The 17413-nt window shown below is 45.4% G+C and overlaps 1 protein-coding gene and 2 non-coding genes across 3 annotated transcripts in view; all 3 read left to right on the forward strand.

Moving 5' to 3' along the window:
* LOC135248708 (Na(+)/H(+) exchange regulatory cofactor NHE-RF2) overlaps positions 1 to 16737 on the forward strand; it is a 42904-nt gene extending 26167 nt beyond the window's left edge. Inside the window, exons 3-7 of the mRNA XM_064323577.1 lie at positions 96 to 275; positions 12615 to 12768; positions 13517 to 13635; positions 15370 to 15450; positions 16102 to 16737. Of these exons, the coding sequence (XP_064179647.1) occupies positions 96 to 275; positions 12615 to 12768; positions 13517 to 13635; positions 15370 to 15450; positions 16102 to 16287 (720 nt within the window). The 3' untranslated portion in view covers positions 16288 to 16737. The remainder of the gene's footprint in view (positions 1 to 95; positions 276 to 12614; positions 12769 to 13516; positions 13636 to 15369; positions 15451 to 16101) is intronic.
* Positions 9473 to 9544, forward strand: trnad-guc (transfer RNA aspartic acid (anticodon GUC)). The gene has a single exon. It is a non-coding gene; the product is annotated as a tRNA-Asp (tRNA).
* Positions 9648 to 9720, forward strand: trnaa-agc (transfer RNA alanine (anticodon AGC)). Its single transcript has one exon. It is a non-coding gene; the product is annotated as a tRNA-Ala (tRNA).
* Positions 16738 to 17413: the final 676 nt, after the last annotated feature.

The following is a 17413-nucleotide window of genomic DNA, read 5'->3' on the forward strand; positions in this document are numbered from 1 at the left end:
CAGTTCTGGTGTCAGTGGAGCCAATGGATGAGTGGAGAGAGAAGGGATGTTTTGATTGGGTATTGATCCGTTTGCGTTCTGTCTGTCTGTCACAGGAGAGCCCCGCCCCCGGGAGGGAGCTCCACCCCCGGCTGTGCCACCTGCTGAAGGCAGAGATGGGCTTCGGGTTCAACCTGCACAGCGAGAAGTCCAGACCGGGCCAGTACATCCGCTCTGTGGACCCCGGCTCACCGGCCGAGGGGGCGGGGCTAAAGCCCAAAGACAGACTCATCGAGGTGGGGAGCTCTCTGTTGTATTTATCCTTACATCTTTTGAAATTGCATTTAACAAGGACAGGCAGCGTCATGAGTGCTAACCCTAACCCTAAGCAAAGGAGAATCTTCAGCCTGCAAAGCGTGAGGGAGTGAGTGAGTTAGAGAGTAAGTGAGTGAGTGCGTGAGTGAGGGAGTTAGAGAGTGAGTGCGTGAGTGAGTGCGTTAGTGAGTGAGTGAGTGAGTTAGAGAGTGAGTGCGTGAGTGAGTGCGTTAGAGAGTGAGTGCATGAGTGAGTGAGTGAGTGAGTGAGTGAGTGAGTGAGTGCCTGAGTGAGTGAGTGAGTGAGTGAGTGAGTGAGTGAGTGAGTGAGCGAACGAGCAAGCAGGCAGGTCTATGAGGTGCTTCACTTCTAAAAAGCATTTAACTTGCACAGAACCTCAACTCTTGAATCTCAACCCAGAATTGGGTCCATGGCAATTATTTAATCTGCCCACACATTTACTAGAGCTGAGAATGTGTTTGCACTCATTTTGATAAAATCAAAAACAGTAGCAGTGGGAGGTTGTGCTAATTCTTTCTATACGAACGATTGTCATGCAGTCTTGCTGTATATGGGAGTGAAACAGCGCTGGTCACATGCAGCTTAATTAGCTGATTTAACCAAGGTGAGCAGTTGAAACAAATACCGGTATTATGCACCCCCCCACATTAGATACCCAGTCAACAAATCAATCAATCAATCAATAGAGTGCCACACAGTGCTTCACAGCGGACATTTCCAGAGGCTGGGGGCAGGGGCAGCCATCATTGTACCCCCCCCAGAGAAAAGAAGGAGTGAGTGGAAGTAACCATGGTGCTGGGCCAACAAGAGCCATCTACATACACTACATGGCTAAAAATATGTGAACGCCTGGCATCCAGCATCTCTGGGAAATGAATATGGAGTTGGTCTGCCCTGTGCTGCTTTAACATCCTTCTGGGAAGGCTTTATACTAGATGTTGGAGGGCCTTACCCGAACTGTTGGGGAAGCACAGAATCGTCTAGAATGTGATTGTACGCTTTAGTCTTAAGATTAGCCTTCGCTGGAACTAAGGGGCCATGCCCAAATCATGGAAAACAGCCCCAGACCAAGGGGTGTCCGGATAGTTCATCTCATAGTGTTGTATCGGTCGTGTACTGTATCTCAAGGTTGTTTGTCCAAAGGAGCTTCGTCCAGATAAGCTGGCCCTTTCTCTGAAAAGCGCCCCGGTCCGGGAGCCGGTGACGAGGGGAACGCTGTCCAGCTGAGCCCTGGAGCATCGCCAGCTGGAGTAAACTGACCCGGCGATGATGGCGGTTATTTGGTTATTTTAGTGGAGAGGGGCATTCGGTCGTGGCGCGTCTGATTTTCCATTTCTCCACGGCCGCTGTGAACGATCATCCCCCCCCCCGCCCCAATGCTGCTGCTAACCTTCAGCTCACCCGGGCGAGGGGGGCGAGGGGCGACGGGGGGGGGACGGGATGGAGAATTTCTGCAGAATGGGGAATGGGTGGAACTGATTGAGTCAGCTGGCGATGAGGAAAACATGTAATTCTGTGACACAGGGGTAAAGGCTGGAGGAGGAAGAGGAGGAGGAGAAAGAGGAAGGATGGGGGGGGCATCCTGGTACCTCCCTGTGCTGAGATTACTATCAGCTTCACATAAATGCATATGCGCATTTATATGTATACACATAGTGTATGCACTGTACTTTCTCACGCCCTCTAATACATACACACCCACACACACACTCACACACACACGCACAGGTGCACACCGCGGACACAAAAACACATACACTAATACATACACACTGATGCACACACACACACCCAAGAACACATTTGCGTTGGTGGCCAGGCTTGGGGCTTGTGTTTAAATTTGGGTTTCGTACAGATAATTTTTCCGGTCGGGTTTGAAGCAAGACCTTTCTGAGGCTTGCACTGACTCCTGTGTATTCAGCAGAGTCAGATAGCTGGTGAAGATGTGAAGTGGGAAGAAAGGAACATTTATTAACCTTACATAAATGAGAATGGGGGTAACTTTTAATTTAATGCAGTGAATTTAGAGAGAATTAACGTGCCATTTAAATTGGAAGTAAAAGAGCTACTTACTCAGGGTTGAGGAGTCCAACATTATTTAACATTTACATTAGCAGATTGCCAACTTCTTGCTTTTATATTAACAAACTACAGCTCTTAGAGCCTAAAAATCTGTCTTCTTCACAAGCATGTGCCATAGTACACTAACTCACACCGGCTCAGGGTGAATTACCTTATTTGAATAAACACATACAATATTAAGCGAAACATCTATTTTTGGCAATATTCAGAACAGAATTCCTCCTCTCTTACTCGACTTTACATGTTGGTTAATAACGTGTTACCTCAAAAATTCCATGGGATCTGCAGGAGGGCTTTCAAACTTTACTGGCGCTTCTTGATTTAAAGTATTTCAAGTGTGTATTTGACATAAGTCTGACACACACATACATGTACCAAGATTCACACACAGACAAATACGTACATACACTTAAACAGGTATAAACATACAGTACACACAAGCACACATCCATGTGCGTGCATGCACACAAACACACACACACGCATGCACGTATGCGCACACACACACACACACACACACACACACGCATGGACGCACACACACACACACACACACACACACACACGCATGCACACACACACACACACACACGCACACACACACACATGCATGCACATATGCGCACACACACACACACACACACACTCCAGATGTTTCTTGCCATGGGACGTGGTGATCCAAACAGTATGAGCTATTTACTGTGTGAACACAAGCACAGCTGGAGACAGATCCCCAGGGCATGTGACCCCTGAGGTCATGCGGTTGCGTGTGACCATCCCGGTCGCCACGGGTGTCCGTGGATCACACCCCAGGTGTTCAACAGGTTGAGGGGTCTCAAGGTCCCCAAATAAATACACGATCGTCCATAAGGGGGTCCTTTCTGTGTTTCTAAAGCACTTTAACAGCTATCGTATGGCATAACCAGCTACCGGTGGTAAATGGTCATTTACTGTATTTCCCACAGAATATGAGCAGAGCGAGACCACTCGCCATTGAGAGACATGTTCACACGTAGAGCAGTTACGAGGACACAGTGCTGAGTCGCGATGCCTCAGTCCCACCGTCCTCTCTCAGGTGGAAGCTCCCATTTTCTTTATCAGAGCGGGTATTGAGACTGAATCACCGCTGTGGAAAGTTCTGGAAAGTGTAGGTTTCTAACGTGGAGGTAATTGGCGCAGGACAGCAGGACAGCAGGACTGTCTGCACCTCTGTGTTCCCTGTGCTACCAGGTGTTGTTATTATTTTATGTTTTTTTTTTTAATGCAGGCCTGTTTCTATGGTGAGGTTGAGGTTGTGAGTCTGTACATCGTGAATGCGTCTCGCGTCCCCGCCAGACGTTATCTAAATCCTGAATCCAAGTGTCTTCTCATTTCGTTTCCCCGCGGCATCCAATTTTGTTTGCTGACTTTGCAATCATTTTCCCTGGTGGTGCTATTGTGAAAGTGGTTTGTGGTTTTGGTCCGTTTTAAATGTTGTGCTTGTTGCAGTTTGACCGTTGGCACTGTTGCCATGCCAATTGCTAGTTGTCCCAGGGTTTGTTTTTACCTTATCTATCTATCTATCTATCTCTCTCTCTTTCTCTCTCTCCCTTCTGTCTCTCTCCCTCCCCATTCTCTTTCTGGTAGCTTAATAATTAATGTCTGATTTGATCCTTTTCTCAATTAATGTAATTTAACTATTTGGCTGTATTTCTGGGGGTTTTTTTTTTTTTTTTTTTTTCTTCATTCCTAATATTATTTAGAATTTGTTATTGTTTTGAAATGGTTAACACCTCCACCGAAGAAAGGGGCTTTTAAATTAAAAAAAAAAAATCTCTCTGTCTCTCTCTCTCTCTCCCCATTCTGCACCTCTCTCTCTCTCTGTGGGGATTGCTACACTGGAGAGCTGGGAATGTGGGTCAGCCTGGTTTAGACGGGCTCGTCTGTTTGTCAGTATGAGGCAGAAAAGGAAGGCGGTCGGACTCGATTTGTGCACACTGACGGGAGCGTTTCTGTGCGAGTGTTGTTCCTTTTCTTTTTTTAAACAGAATTCTACAGGGAAGCACCCAAGTGCAGGTTTGCTTCTGTTAATGGGGATATATGCAGGATGATGCTGCCAGAGACATTCAAGCAGATCTTAATGGAAGGCTTAAATCTGCCTGTAAATTTCCTTCTTTACGACTTAATGAATGTAGCTTCCGCCCACCCCATCCCACAGTGTATTTATTTTTATATTAAAGCTTCCTTATGCAATGATTATCAGAGCCAGATAAATGTGTATTTGATGAGGAGTTTCAGTGCAGAGCTTCCCTTTATGCATGAGGCTCTGTGACTATGGTTTTGTCTGGGTGTACTGTCAGTGCCAGGGTCCGACAGTACTGATCCAGCAGTTTAGCAGGCTTCTCTGTAGCATCCACTCCACGGGGCCATCCGCTAAGCATGGATGAATGTCCTTCTAATGTACTGGGAGGCTAAGAGCTGTACCTTTGTTAGTATAGAAGCAAGACATTTCCAATCTGCAACTATAAGTGTTTGATAATGTCGGACTCCTCAACCCCAAGTAAACAGTTATTTTACTTCCAATTTAAATGGCACATTAATTCTGTCTATTTTCGCTACATAGTGTTGTAAACGTCACCCCTGTACCAAATTACATAAGTTTGAGAGCTGGTCCCTTGTGTCTGCTGTACATATTCAAGTTTAGTTTCAGACAGAATGTGCTGCAATGACATCACTTTTTTATATCATTGCCAGTCTAGAGTATTACCCTCCATGCGCAGTCCGTGGGTCTTTATCAGGACCTTACGCAAACCTTCCTGTACTACAGTATCTTCTTGACTTGTTTGGCTTCTTCTAATCAAATGTCCTTATATATGAGGTGGAGGACTTACCCCTGATTTTGTGGACCCCATTTCCCATAACACCCTAATAAAAAAGAATCAGCGATTCCTTTTATGGTTTCTTTGCATTCAACACTGAAGCCACCTATATATATACGTCCCTTCTATTGGTAAAGCTTTTAGTTTTGTAATGAGTTTCTCATGTTGTGCTTGGTCACAAAAGTTTTCCAAAAGTCCTAAATGTACGATGAAAATTTCAGAAGCAGTATAAAGATTTACAAGCACGCTGACAAAATATCCTGGACGTTTGCCTCCCACTTCAAAAACCATTCTTAACTACCCGTGACAATGTGGGTTTTTATCCAAGAAAAACGAACTTATCCCTAATGACGGACTCAATTTCTTTTACACAAGATCCATGTTAAACTACAATATATAATTTCCTTGATGATTGGGATCCCTTTCTATTATATTAGGATTGGCGTGTTTCAGGAAATTCTTTTCTTCTCTTATAGATTGAATAAATATTTGTATTTGTGGTTTGCATATTATCTCACCAAATTCTTTTTTTTTTAATCCTTGGTTATTATCCATCTAGCCTACTAGTGTCTTATGTTTCTGGAGTTTTTCCCAGTAATTCAGTGTCTCACAGTGGCCATTGTATCATAGTACTCTCTGACTGTTAGTGTACACTGAATAATATATCTAACATAATATTCAAATGACACAATAATCCAAAAACAGTCCGTGTGGACAAGTAAGTTGTGTTTTTACGTTCGTCAGGTTCAGGCTAAAAAAGATTAAAGCATTTTCATGAATTCTCATTTTGCCACAACCAGCAAATGGCACCTCATTGTTAGAAAGGCACACTATTTTAAAAAGCATTGTTGCCTCTTCATATACATGTGCGTGTGTGTGTCCACGCGTGTGTGTGTGTGTGCGCTGTGCGTGTGTGTTGGGGGGGGGAGGACATGAACTCTGAAACACGGAAGTCCAGCGGAAATGCATAGGGAGCAGTCAGAAACAGGTATCAGCTGTAAATAATGGGACTCACATGATCGGTGAATCACGCGGCACGCGTGAGTGTGATGTAATGTGATGTAATGCGATGTAATGAGTGCACTAGGCCAGCTCATTCCGTCCTCAGAATCAGTCTAGTCTCACGACTGCGGTGAATGCGAGGATATAAACAAGCAAAGACAAACAGACACATTTGCACGCATGCGTCGTCCGTCAGGAGCTCTCTTGGGAGGCTGATGTTCTTTCCGATGCCGCTGATCGTGTGTTTCCCTTGTTCTTCAGGTCTGACAACCTTCCGACTGATGTGCATTCAGTATCAAATCCTTTGTTTATGAGTGAGAGAGTTCATGTATTCTCGAGCCCCCCCCCCCTTTGGCATTTTAAATTATGATTTTCCTCATGATTTTTAAAATCATGGAATGGTCACATTTAGTCTTATCTTCATTGCTTATTGTGCGTGTGTTTGTGTGTGTGTGTGTCTGTGTGTTGGGCAAAATCTCAGGGTTTGCTCAGTATTGCTGAGCTGTTTCCATTTGAATATGTGTTTTGAGGCACATCTGAAATCAAACTGTGCAATCTTTGGTTACAGGGTTAATTGTCCATTGTCTTATTTACAAATTTGTACAATCTGGGTCCATTTCTGTGCTGGTGAATCCACTAATATAGTACCTAGTCCTCCTAGTCCTTGGGTTCTATTCCATCTCAATGCAGTCGGTTCAGGAAATTACTTGATAATTCATTTACAATAAATTGTGAAAATATGTTCTATGAGAATTTTTTTTTTTTTTTTTGAAAATTAAATCGTTAATTTCCTGAACTGAAGCAGAAATGGGTCCCACATCCGCTACAGACGCTTGCCCTGTCGGTCTTTCACCTGTAACAATTTAATTGTGGTAGCTGCCAGTTTAATAGATTCCTTCCCGGGTTGGGTGGAAATTGCCTAGCAATGCACCGTTAATTGCACTGAGCTGGGCAGAAGGGCAAAATTGCATGGCAACAGCAGAGCTGGTGCATATGACTTCACTGATTGTAATTGGAACGAGAAAATATATTTTTGAGACTCATAAAAATCCCGATTCACTAGTTTTTTTTACTTGCAAGGGTACATCGTTGCTGTAAACCTACTCCTTGTTAGTCTAAACAGCATGATGATGTTTTTTCAAATTTTACATTTTATTAAAACTTGATTTATTTATGTTCTAATAAAAAAAACAATCAACAGCATTATCATAAGTGTGTGATTACCTGTGAGACTTGGTTTGTGCTGATGTAATGTTTTAGTCTTGTGATTGAGGTGGATACTAGCATTTTCACTGAAAATTGTCTAGTACAGTGCACACACATGCACAAAAGTTTGCTTAATGGGTCTCTTTATATCTGTTTTTAACGTGTATGTCTTGTCAAGGAAAGTGTCATTTGTGAGCTAATCTAAAAAATAAAAATTTACTTCATTCAGGGAGATTTCATTAAGGCAAGCAGGATCCTGTCACATCCCCATCATTAGTACTTAGGTATAGCACCACTCCTCCATACTTCAGGAGAAATAATAATTAGACGTCTGCGCTCTTGGGAGCGAAACCTGGGGAGTGCAGTCCCTGAATATCCCATCTCCCGATTGGGAATGATTAATGTACGTTTACACCAATGATAACGTTAATATCTTGGGATTTGCTCTGTGGCACTTTCAAGCGAAGCTTTATGCCGTACCCGTAACAGTACCGTCAGTCGAAGTAGGTCATTTGAAAAGACGAATGTCCAAATAATTCTGGAGATTGTGTTGCGAATCTCCAGCCTGGGCAGAGAATTTCCTCCGGGTATTGAATTGCGCGGATCCGTGGCTGCTGTGCGGCAGCTGTTTGGCTGTTTTCAGCTGGGATTAATGCATTGTTGTGATGTCAAGAGGCCGCAGCAGGGTCAGCGTCAGCTTTCATCTTGTTTCCTGCATCTTCCTTCATTTTGATTTAATTGGTATAAAAAAAATGTTCTCTCCCTCTCCACCTTAGCTGATGTGTGGTGAGCGTCCCAGGTGGGCGCTACACATTGGTGATGGGTGAGGTGAGTTCCCCTTCATCACTGTAAAGCACTTTGAGCGTTCGGAAAAGAGCTATATAAATGCAATGATTCATTCAGTCAGAGAGTGATACTGGGTATCAGTGTTACACAATACTTTAGTATTTTTATGCCTCCTCTGTCAGTGCGAGTTTCTTTCCTTGGCTTGTCTCTGCATGGACTGCCAGGCAGTATTTTTCCATTTTGGTTTGCCTGTCCTGAGCACGCCTTGACCCTTCGTTATTTTGGGTGGATACCTGCACAAGAGAAGTCTTAGAAAACTGTAGAAATTATTTTATCTCTTTCTTTCTCTCCTCTCTTTATCCCTCTTTTCTCTCTATATATCTCTCTCTCTCTCTGTCTTTGTCAATCTGTTTCTCTCTCTGGCTGTGGTTTGTACGCATGGGAAACAGGACCCTTTTATCATTGTTCAGGTCATTGCCTTTCATTGTAGTGTGCGGGGGGGGGGAGGGGGTTGTTACAGAGGAACAATGCCCCGTTAATTTCCCATCAGTTCATTAAATAATGAGCTTCCTTTCATTCCCTTTTTGGGATAAAAGAACGGCACGCAGGCCTCACCTTGATGGACAGCTCGGCACGGAGCCTTTTGACCTCTGCGTAGAGAGTATATTCCACTGCTGGGCATGATGGGATAGGTTTCGCAGCAGGAGGACCACCGGAGGGAGGCGGTTCTGGAACAGAGAGTGGCTGCTGTAGCCAGGGGCAACGTCGAACTGAGTTTCTGCGGACGATTTCAGCGCTGACCCGAATAAAAATGACAGAAAGAAGGTCACACCCCTGTACACCTCATCTTGTGTTTGGCAGAAGTAGGCAGAAAGGTTAACACTTACTGTTGTTGTTATTGTTGTTATTGTGGTTGTTGTTGTTGACGCTTGACTAGAATTGGCCCATTGGCCTGTGTCTAATTCAGTTAGCTCTCCAGGGATCCCATAAAGACTTTGCGATCGCAGGTCTTTAAGGGCCACAGGTGCTGTCCAGACATGGCCCTGGCCTTTCTGAGATTGTGGACGGGGGGGGATGGGGGCGATTTACAGCAGTGTTCCCACACAAAAATGAAAGGGTAAAACATCAATAAATAAAATTAAAACTGTCTCATTTGCAAATTGTTGAATTTGAATATGACATCACTGCTAATATGCATATTGGCATATTTATGCTGTATCTTCTCCTCGTTAGTATAGTGGTCAGTATCCCCGCCTGTCACGCGGGAGACCGGGGTTCAATTCCCCGACGGGGAGTAGATTTTTTTTTTGTCGTGATTCTAGCCGTGCCTTTTGCAGGGGTCAAACCGGTGACTTTGCCAATGTTAGGACAACACTCTGACAAACTCATGAAGTCAAGGGGGAATTAGCTCAAATGGTAGAGCGCTCGCTTAGCATGCGAGAGGTAGCGGGATCGATGCCCGCATTCTCCAGTGGTGTTTCTTTGACTCCTCTCAGGTCTTTTCCTGCGTTTAGGCGAGAACAAGAAACACATGCGGCGACGGGTATCAGAATCCATCTGTGTTTCATTACAGGATTTGAGTCAGGGTAGAGCAGGGATCCTCAGTGTTATCCAGAAAGGGCCGGTGTGGGTGCAGGCTTTTGTTTCAGCCAAGCAGTAACACACCTGATTCTACTAATTGAGGTCCTTGGCAAAGACTCTAGTGGTTGATTAGTAGAAGCAGGTGTGTAACTGCTTGGTTGGAACAAAAGCCTGCACCCACACCGGCCCTTTCTGGATAAGATTTAGGACCCCTGGGGTAGAGGCTCTCGGTACTGCTGCCTGTGCCTGGGCATTGTGAAGCACCCTTAGAGCCTGCGCTATACAGAGACAGCGACACTATTAGGAACCTATGGGGAACAATTCCTCTGCCCGGGGCACCAGGAAGTGGAATAGTTTCACTCATCAAACACGCTCTGTTGTGTCCTCGTGCACATGCCCAGTCATGTGCGCTACAAGGAAAACGCAGGGCAGTGACGCGAAGACAAATTCTACTTCTTAGCCTCGGCGGCTGAACCAATGAAAAAACACTTGAGACTTTCAGTTAAGTTACCGTAAGACAGATTGGGCCTCATTCACAAAACTTTTCTTAAATTATTCTGTTCTTGAAAATGTTCCTACAAAACAAAACGATATGAGATTTGTGACACTTGCGTAGACCCTTGTTTTTGTGCGTATCGCAGGCGTATGAGATGATGAATGCTGACTGTAAATTTTATGCGCAATTATATTCATGTGATTTGCATAAGGAAACAGCCGTGAACAAATACAGATGACGGAAAAAAATGTTGAATGCCGAGATGTTCTTGGAAATGATCGACTGTCACCGTACACATTTTGTGAATGAGGCCCATTATATGAACGGGAGAAAAATGGTTTGTTTCTTATTTCAATTGAGTTTGGTTTGTTGCGCTGTTGAGTTCACACATGCAGTGTCGGATCCCCTGTCATATTCATAAAACATTCATGATTAGCACAGCATACAATATCACAACTGAAGACGGGAAACATACAGAACTTAAGATAGAGACCACATGGTGACGCGCAGTGGTGGCTAATTAGATAACCCATAGCCCACAGTGCCTCAGCGAGCCAGTTCACTGCATGTCGTTTGTGTATTATGGGAATTCCCTAATATTTCAACATTTGGTACAAGATTAGAAACAGGATGCAATTTAAAAATAGCAGGCCTACCCATTATGGTACAAGTAATTGGTCATTGTTTTAAATAATTTAGCTGTGAATCACATTTTATTACAAATGCTACAGCTTGACACACCGTACTGGATTTACCTGAAAAAGAGAACACACAAGTTCAAGCCGGAGAAATGAGTGCATTTATAAGCAGCACAAACAGGCGTTTCGATTAGTAGCTTACAAATTTGTCAACACTGAACCTCTGTTCTTTCCTTTTGTGGACGTGGTCTGATTAGTCAGTAGAGGTGTAGTTGTGCTTAGGGCGGTGTCCTTGAAGTTGTGCATTGTGTGTATATGTATATATAGGTAGGTACTTTTTTTCAAACATTTTGACAAAGCTGTGATTCTGAGCATGCTGTCTGAGTGATTTCCCCACTCCCCGCCCACACGTACACACACACACACACACACACACACACACACTTTTCACTCATACCTTTTCGACAGAACTGAATATTGAACAAAGTCCCCCTTTAGGCCACCGATACCTGAAACCTCTTTCATTGGTGCTGCTAGCGCCGCTCATCAATAACTAATGGTGCGGCCACAAAGCTTCCCATGCAGAGGGCCGCTTTACCGTCTGCGCAACTGGCCCTCTGGCCTGGGTTAAGGCTAGCGTTGGTGCTTTAGCACGTGAGCGTCTATTCTGCGTGGAGGTCTCTCTCTCTCTCTCTCTCTCTCTCTACCTCTACCGCTCTACCTCTCTCACTACCTCCTCCTCACGCCTCCCCGCGACTCCTCGACCACGAACGCGTTGCTAGGGAACAGAGGAGAAGGGTCACCTCAATCAGGGGAGGGAGAGCTCTCTGGGCCAGCTCGAGGGTGTGTGGAGCGACCATTGGAGTGACCCTTCTCTTTCCGGCCCTCCCGCCTGGCCCTCCCAGTGGCCCTCTGTTCACCCGAGGAGTCGACAGAGGCGCTGCGTAACGGCGAGCAGTGATGTCAGAAGGCGATGCGTTAAGTTCAAACCCCCCAACGAGCAAGCCCATCACGCAGTGCGGCATGTCAAAGGAAGTGTACAGGTCTTCTGCTCAGTGCCCACTGGGAGCCTTGAAAACAAATCATTATGCTCAGGTCCATTAGCGCCATCTGCTGGTGATCTGATGTAACTAGCTTTGTCATTCTGCCGTGCGTCTGGAGTTGGTGAATGTTTGCCTTCAAGGATTCATTTTTTTTTAATGCAAATGTCTTGGGTTAATGGTGGTAGTAATATATGCTGAATATAGCTTGATTTATTTTCACAAGCATTAAATTGAACATATTTATTGTTCTGTTATTGTTGGGGGAAAATGTTGACCGTATACCAGTGCCGTATTGATTTGACAACAATAACATATAGTAACAATTATTGATGACACAATATAATTTATTTTGTAATATCATTTGTAATTAGCAGTGTGTGCTTGGAGTGATTCTGTTTACAAGCAGGCTGATTGATTAATTGTTACTGTACCAGATTTACAATCACTGTGTAACGCCCTCTCAGCCAATCAGCATCCAGGATCGAAGCGGTGTGTTTTACAAACAGGGTATTGCGCTTGTCATGCTGTGTGTGTGTATGCTCATCTACAGGGGTAAAAAATACCATTTGTTCAGTGTCCGTTAAGAGAATGTTTTTTTGTTCCGCAGGTGAACGGCATCAACGTGGAGAACCTCCGGCATTCCGAGGTGGTGGCGTGCGTCAGAAGCGGGGGAATGGAGACGCGGCTGCTGGTGGTGGACCCCGAAACGGACGAGCATTTCAAGAGGCTGGGCATCACTCCCACAGAGAGCCATGTTAAAGGTAGGACCCCCATCCTCCCCCCGTCCTCCCCCTGTGACACCACGCCCCCCCCCAACACCAACCTCATACACGGCTACCTCCCTGAGAGCCCATACATGCCCTGAGAGCAGGGCGGGTAATGAAGGTGCTCCTACTTCTGCATTTTCACGCAAACTTCATGCAGCTCTGCACCCTTTCTTACGGTGTGAGATTACAAATATATGATCAGGGTGTTCTTGACTGAACATTCTAAGCTGATGGAACAATAACTGCTGGTCAGTCCAGGGGTCAGAAAGCAAAATTCCTGTCATGTGTTTCTTCCACCCATGAACCAGCTGATTTCACTAATTAGCTCCGCCTCCTGGCTGCGCATTTGTGTTAATTGGCATATCTGAGTGATTAGAACAAAACAGTGGGGAGGAAAATAGTGGGAATTGAAAGCGAAGAACACTGACTTTAAATTTCTTTTTAAATATGCCAAAAACCTATTTTGCAAAAGGTTAATTCCTTATTTATCCCACACATTTACGCAATTTGCCAATGAAGTTAAATTCCTGGCAAGTTCATTGATCACAGCTGAAAGCTCTTCTTGTGTCCGTATATGTAATGGTTTATGACAATCCATTATATGTGATTAAATTGGTGTTTTGTGTACAGCTAATTAGATAATTGAGCCAGAGTAATACATAGATTCAACAACCTGCTTACACACCAGGCCCTCCAGGAATGACCCTTGACTTGGTGTTGGTATACTGCTTCCTTCTGACAGACATCATTTCTCAGCCAATGACGAACGGATCCCCTCGGCCTCAGACCAATGGCAAGCCAGGACAGCATTCCTCACTGATCTCCCAGCCAGTCATGAACAGGCCAGATACAAGCACTAAGGTGGAGGCCCAGTTGTGTGTGTGTGTGTGTGTGTGTGCGGTATGTCCGTGTGCACATGTGAATGTGTGTGTGTGTGTATGTCTGTGTGCAGATGTGAGTGTGTGTGTGTGTGTGTGTGGATGTGTGTATGGATGTATATAAGTACATTTACTCAATGTACATATTGGTGTCCAGTGGGAGTTGGTGTGTATGTGTGTCTGTGTGTGTCTGTATGTAGTGGGTGTGTATGTGTGTCTGTGTGTGTCTGTATGTAGTGGGTGTGTATGTGTATCTGTGTGTGTCTGTATGTAGTGGGTGTGTATGCGTGTCTGTGTGTGTCTGTATGTAGTGGGTGTGTATGTGTGTCTGTGTGTGTCTGTATGTAGTGGGTGTGTATGTGTGTCTGTGTGTGTCTGTATGTAGTGGGTGTGTATGTGTGTCTGTGTGTGTCTGTATGTAGTGGGTGTGTATGTGTGTCTGTGTGTCTGTATGTAGTGGGTGTGTATGTGTGTCTGTGTGTGTCTGTATGTAGTGGGTGTGTATGTGTGTCTGTGTGTGTCTGTATGTAGTGGGTGTGTATGTGTGTCTGTGTGTGTCTGTTGTAGTGGTGTGTATGTGTGTCTGCGTGTGTCTGTATGTAGTGGGTGTGTATGTGTGTCTGTGTGTCTGTATGTAGTGGGTGTGTATGTGTATCTGTGTGTGTCTGTATGTAGTGGGTGTGTATGTGTGTCTGTGTGTGTCTGTATGTAGTGGGTGTGTATGTGTGTCTGTGTGTGTCTGTATGTAGTGGGTGTGTATGTGTGTCTGTGTGTGTCTGTATGTAGTGGGTGTGTATGTGTATCTGTGTGTGTCTGTATGTAGTGGGTGTGTATGTGTGTCTGTGTGTGTCTGTATGTAGTGGGTGTGTATGTGTGTCTGTATGTAGTGGGTGTGTATGTGTGTCTGTATGTAGTGGGTGTGTATGTGTGTCTGTGTGTGTCTGTATGTAGTGGGTGTGTATGTGTGTCTGTGTGTGTCTGTATGTAGTGGGTGTGTATGTGTGTCTGTGTGTGTCTGTATGTAGTGGGGTGTAGTGTGTCTGCGTGTGTCTGTATGTAGTGGGTGTGAGTGTGTCTGTGTGTGTCTGTATGTAGTGGTGTGTGTGTATCTGTGTGTGTCTGATTGTAGTGGGTGTGTATGTGTGTCTGTGTGTGTCTGTATGTAGTGGGTGTGTATGTGTGTCTGTGTGTGTCTGTATGTAGTGGGTGTGTATGTGTGTCTGTGTGTGTCTGTATGTAGTGGGTGTGTATGTGTGTCTGTGTGTGTCTGTATGTAGTGGGTGTGTATGTGTGTCTGTGTGTGTCTGTATGTAGTGGGTGTGTATGTGTGTCTGTGTGTGTCTGTATGTAGTGGGTGTGTATGTGTGTGTCTGATTGTAGTGGGTGTGTATGTGTGTCTGTGTGTGTCTGTATGTAGTGGGTGTGTATGTGTGTGTCTGATTGTAGTGGGTGTGTATGTGTGTCTGTGTGTGTCTGTATGTAGTGGGTGTGTATGTGTGTCTGTGTGTGTCTGATTGTAGTGGGTGTGTATGTGTGTCTGTGTGTGTCTGTATGTAGTGGGTGTGTCTGTGTGTGTCTGTATGTAGTGGGTGTGTATGTGTGTCTGTGTGTGTCTGATTGTAGTGGGTGTGTATGTGAATGTGTTGTATATGTTTCTATGTTTGTGTGCTCGTAAGGTTAGAGCAGGTCCTGAGTGCGTTGTCTGTTCCTGCCTCAGGTCTCTGCTGTGGAAGAGATGCTGCAGCGGACCTCATCGTCCCCTCGGGGAAACCTGGGGAGCCCAGATACAGACAAACAGGTGAAGAAACTGTGTGTGTGTGTGTGAGAGAGAGAGAGAGAGAGAGAGAGAGAGAGAGAGAGTGTGTGTGTGTGAGAGAGAGAGAGAGAGAGAGAGAGAGAGAGAGAGAGAGTGTGTGTGTGTGTGTGAGAGAGAGAGAGAGACAGAGAGAGTGTGTGTGTGTGTGTGTGAGAGAGAGAGAGAGAGAGAGAGAGAGTGTGTGTGTGTGTGTGTGAGAGAGAGAGAGCGTGTAATAGAGAGTGCTGGAACATGAGGTTTTGGGAATGTTTAAGAATACCTGTGTGTGAATGTACTGTACTGTTTAAATGTCATTTATGTATGTAAACTCCTGCATAACTGCCTGCCATATACAGTAATCAACGTATTGGATTATCTGATTCCTCATTTAAATGTAAATGTCAATTTTAATCAATATTGACATTTTGAAATCATGTCTGTTGTCGTACTCATATTTACTGGATTATCCAGTAAATAAAACCAGTTTACCTTAGAGGACTTAACTGGTTTATCTTCAGTTTTACCGGTGTATCCCCCCTGTTGTGTGCTTGCCTCTCCTCTGGTCCCACCGAGGTGGGGAGGGGGCGGTGATGTGGGCGTTTGTTGTGTATTTGGGCGGCCCGTGTGTCCTGAGTGCGCTGTCTGTTCCTGCAGGCCCCGGTCCTGGTCCCAGTCCCGGTGGCCGACGTGCGGCTGCGGAGGGACATCCCGGAGGAGAGCGACCTGCATCTGAGCAACACGGCCGCCGAGGCCAAAATTAAGGCCCTGGCCAAGCGCACCAAGAAGAGGGCGCCCCCTATGGACTGGAGCAAGAAGCACGAGCTTTTCAGCAACTTCTGAAAAACCCCTCCCCTCGTCTCCCCACTCACAACCCAACCCCACCTCCCCACCCCCTCCTTGCCCTGTCCCTGCCCAAACCCCGCCTCCACCCCCTCCTTGCCCTGTCCCTGCCCAAACCCCACCTCCCCACCCCGTCCTTGCCCTGTCCCTGCCCAAACCCCGTCTCCACCCTCCTCAAGAGACAGTTTCAAAGAAGAGGGGACCCTTATTTTCTAGAAAAGGAACGGAAATTAAGAGGAAAAAAAATGGATAAAATGTTTGAAGTCTTGTGGTTTGGAGACAGTGGACTGCAGAAAGGAAGCGCAATCACTGCGGATGTTAAACCCCCCCCCCATCCCAACCCCCGACTCCTGACCAATGCATTTCAACCACAACACACAACACACACACACACACACACACACACACAGAGCAGGGAACAGACGGCCATTGAATCCGCTGAACAGCAGTGAGTATAAAAAGCCTTCCTGCTGCCCCTGTCCATTTCTGCTATGCCTGGTATTTGTAAACATCCTGTTAGCGCAGAAATGCACACTCCTTGGATCGCCCCCCGTTAGCCTGCTAATGTGACCGGGTCGCTCTTCCCATTTCCCTCTCGTTTTCCAAGTTCCACTTCATCCTTTCTCCCTGTGGAAGGCAAGGCCACTTGGAGTTCAGTGCACCGGCACGTGTTTCTGTGAAGTGTTTGCGATCCTGTGGCTGCAGTGTGGAGTCTTCCGCCCCCTTGTGGCTGTTCGCAGACTCGCCACTAGATGGCTCTGTCCAACATTATCGTTAGGCTGCTGTAGAGTCTAGCCCCAGGTTGCAGCTCACCTCCTGAACACCCTTCCTCTGTTTTGAGTTACTCTTAGTCATAAGGGTCACTTACGTAAGGGCCACTCACAAGTGAGGGCAGGTATCAAGGCGATAGGGAGCATAAAAAGCAGCAGGTGTGTGGAGAGCTCTGCTCTGGCGACCCTGATCGGAATTTACAAAGAATTCAATAATTTATTGGTAATAATTATTACCACTTAAAAGATACTTTGCAAGCTACTTTGAGCCACCACATTTACATTACAAATAATGATAATTTAGATTAGTATTATCAGTACACTTTCATTCATTGATGGAATTTGCATCATTTGAG

This window comes from Anguilla rostrata, chromosome 2, assembly GCF_018555375.3.
Source record: "Anguilla rostrata isolate EN2019 chromosome 2, ASM1855537v3, whole genome shotgun sequence".
Classification (NCBI taxonomy): domain Eukaryota; kingdom Metazoa; phylum Chordata; class Actinopteri; order Anguilliformes; family Anguillidae; genus Anguilla; species Anguilla rostrata.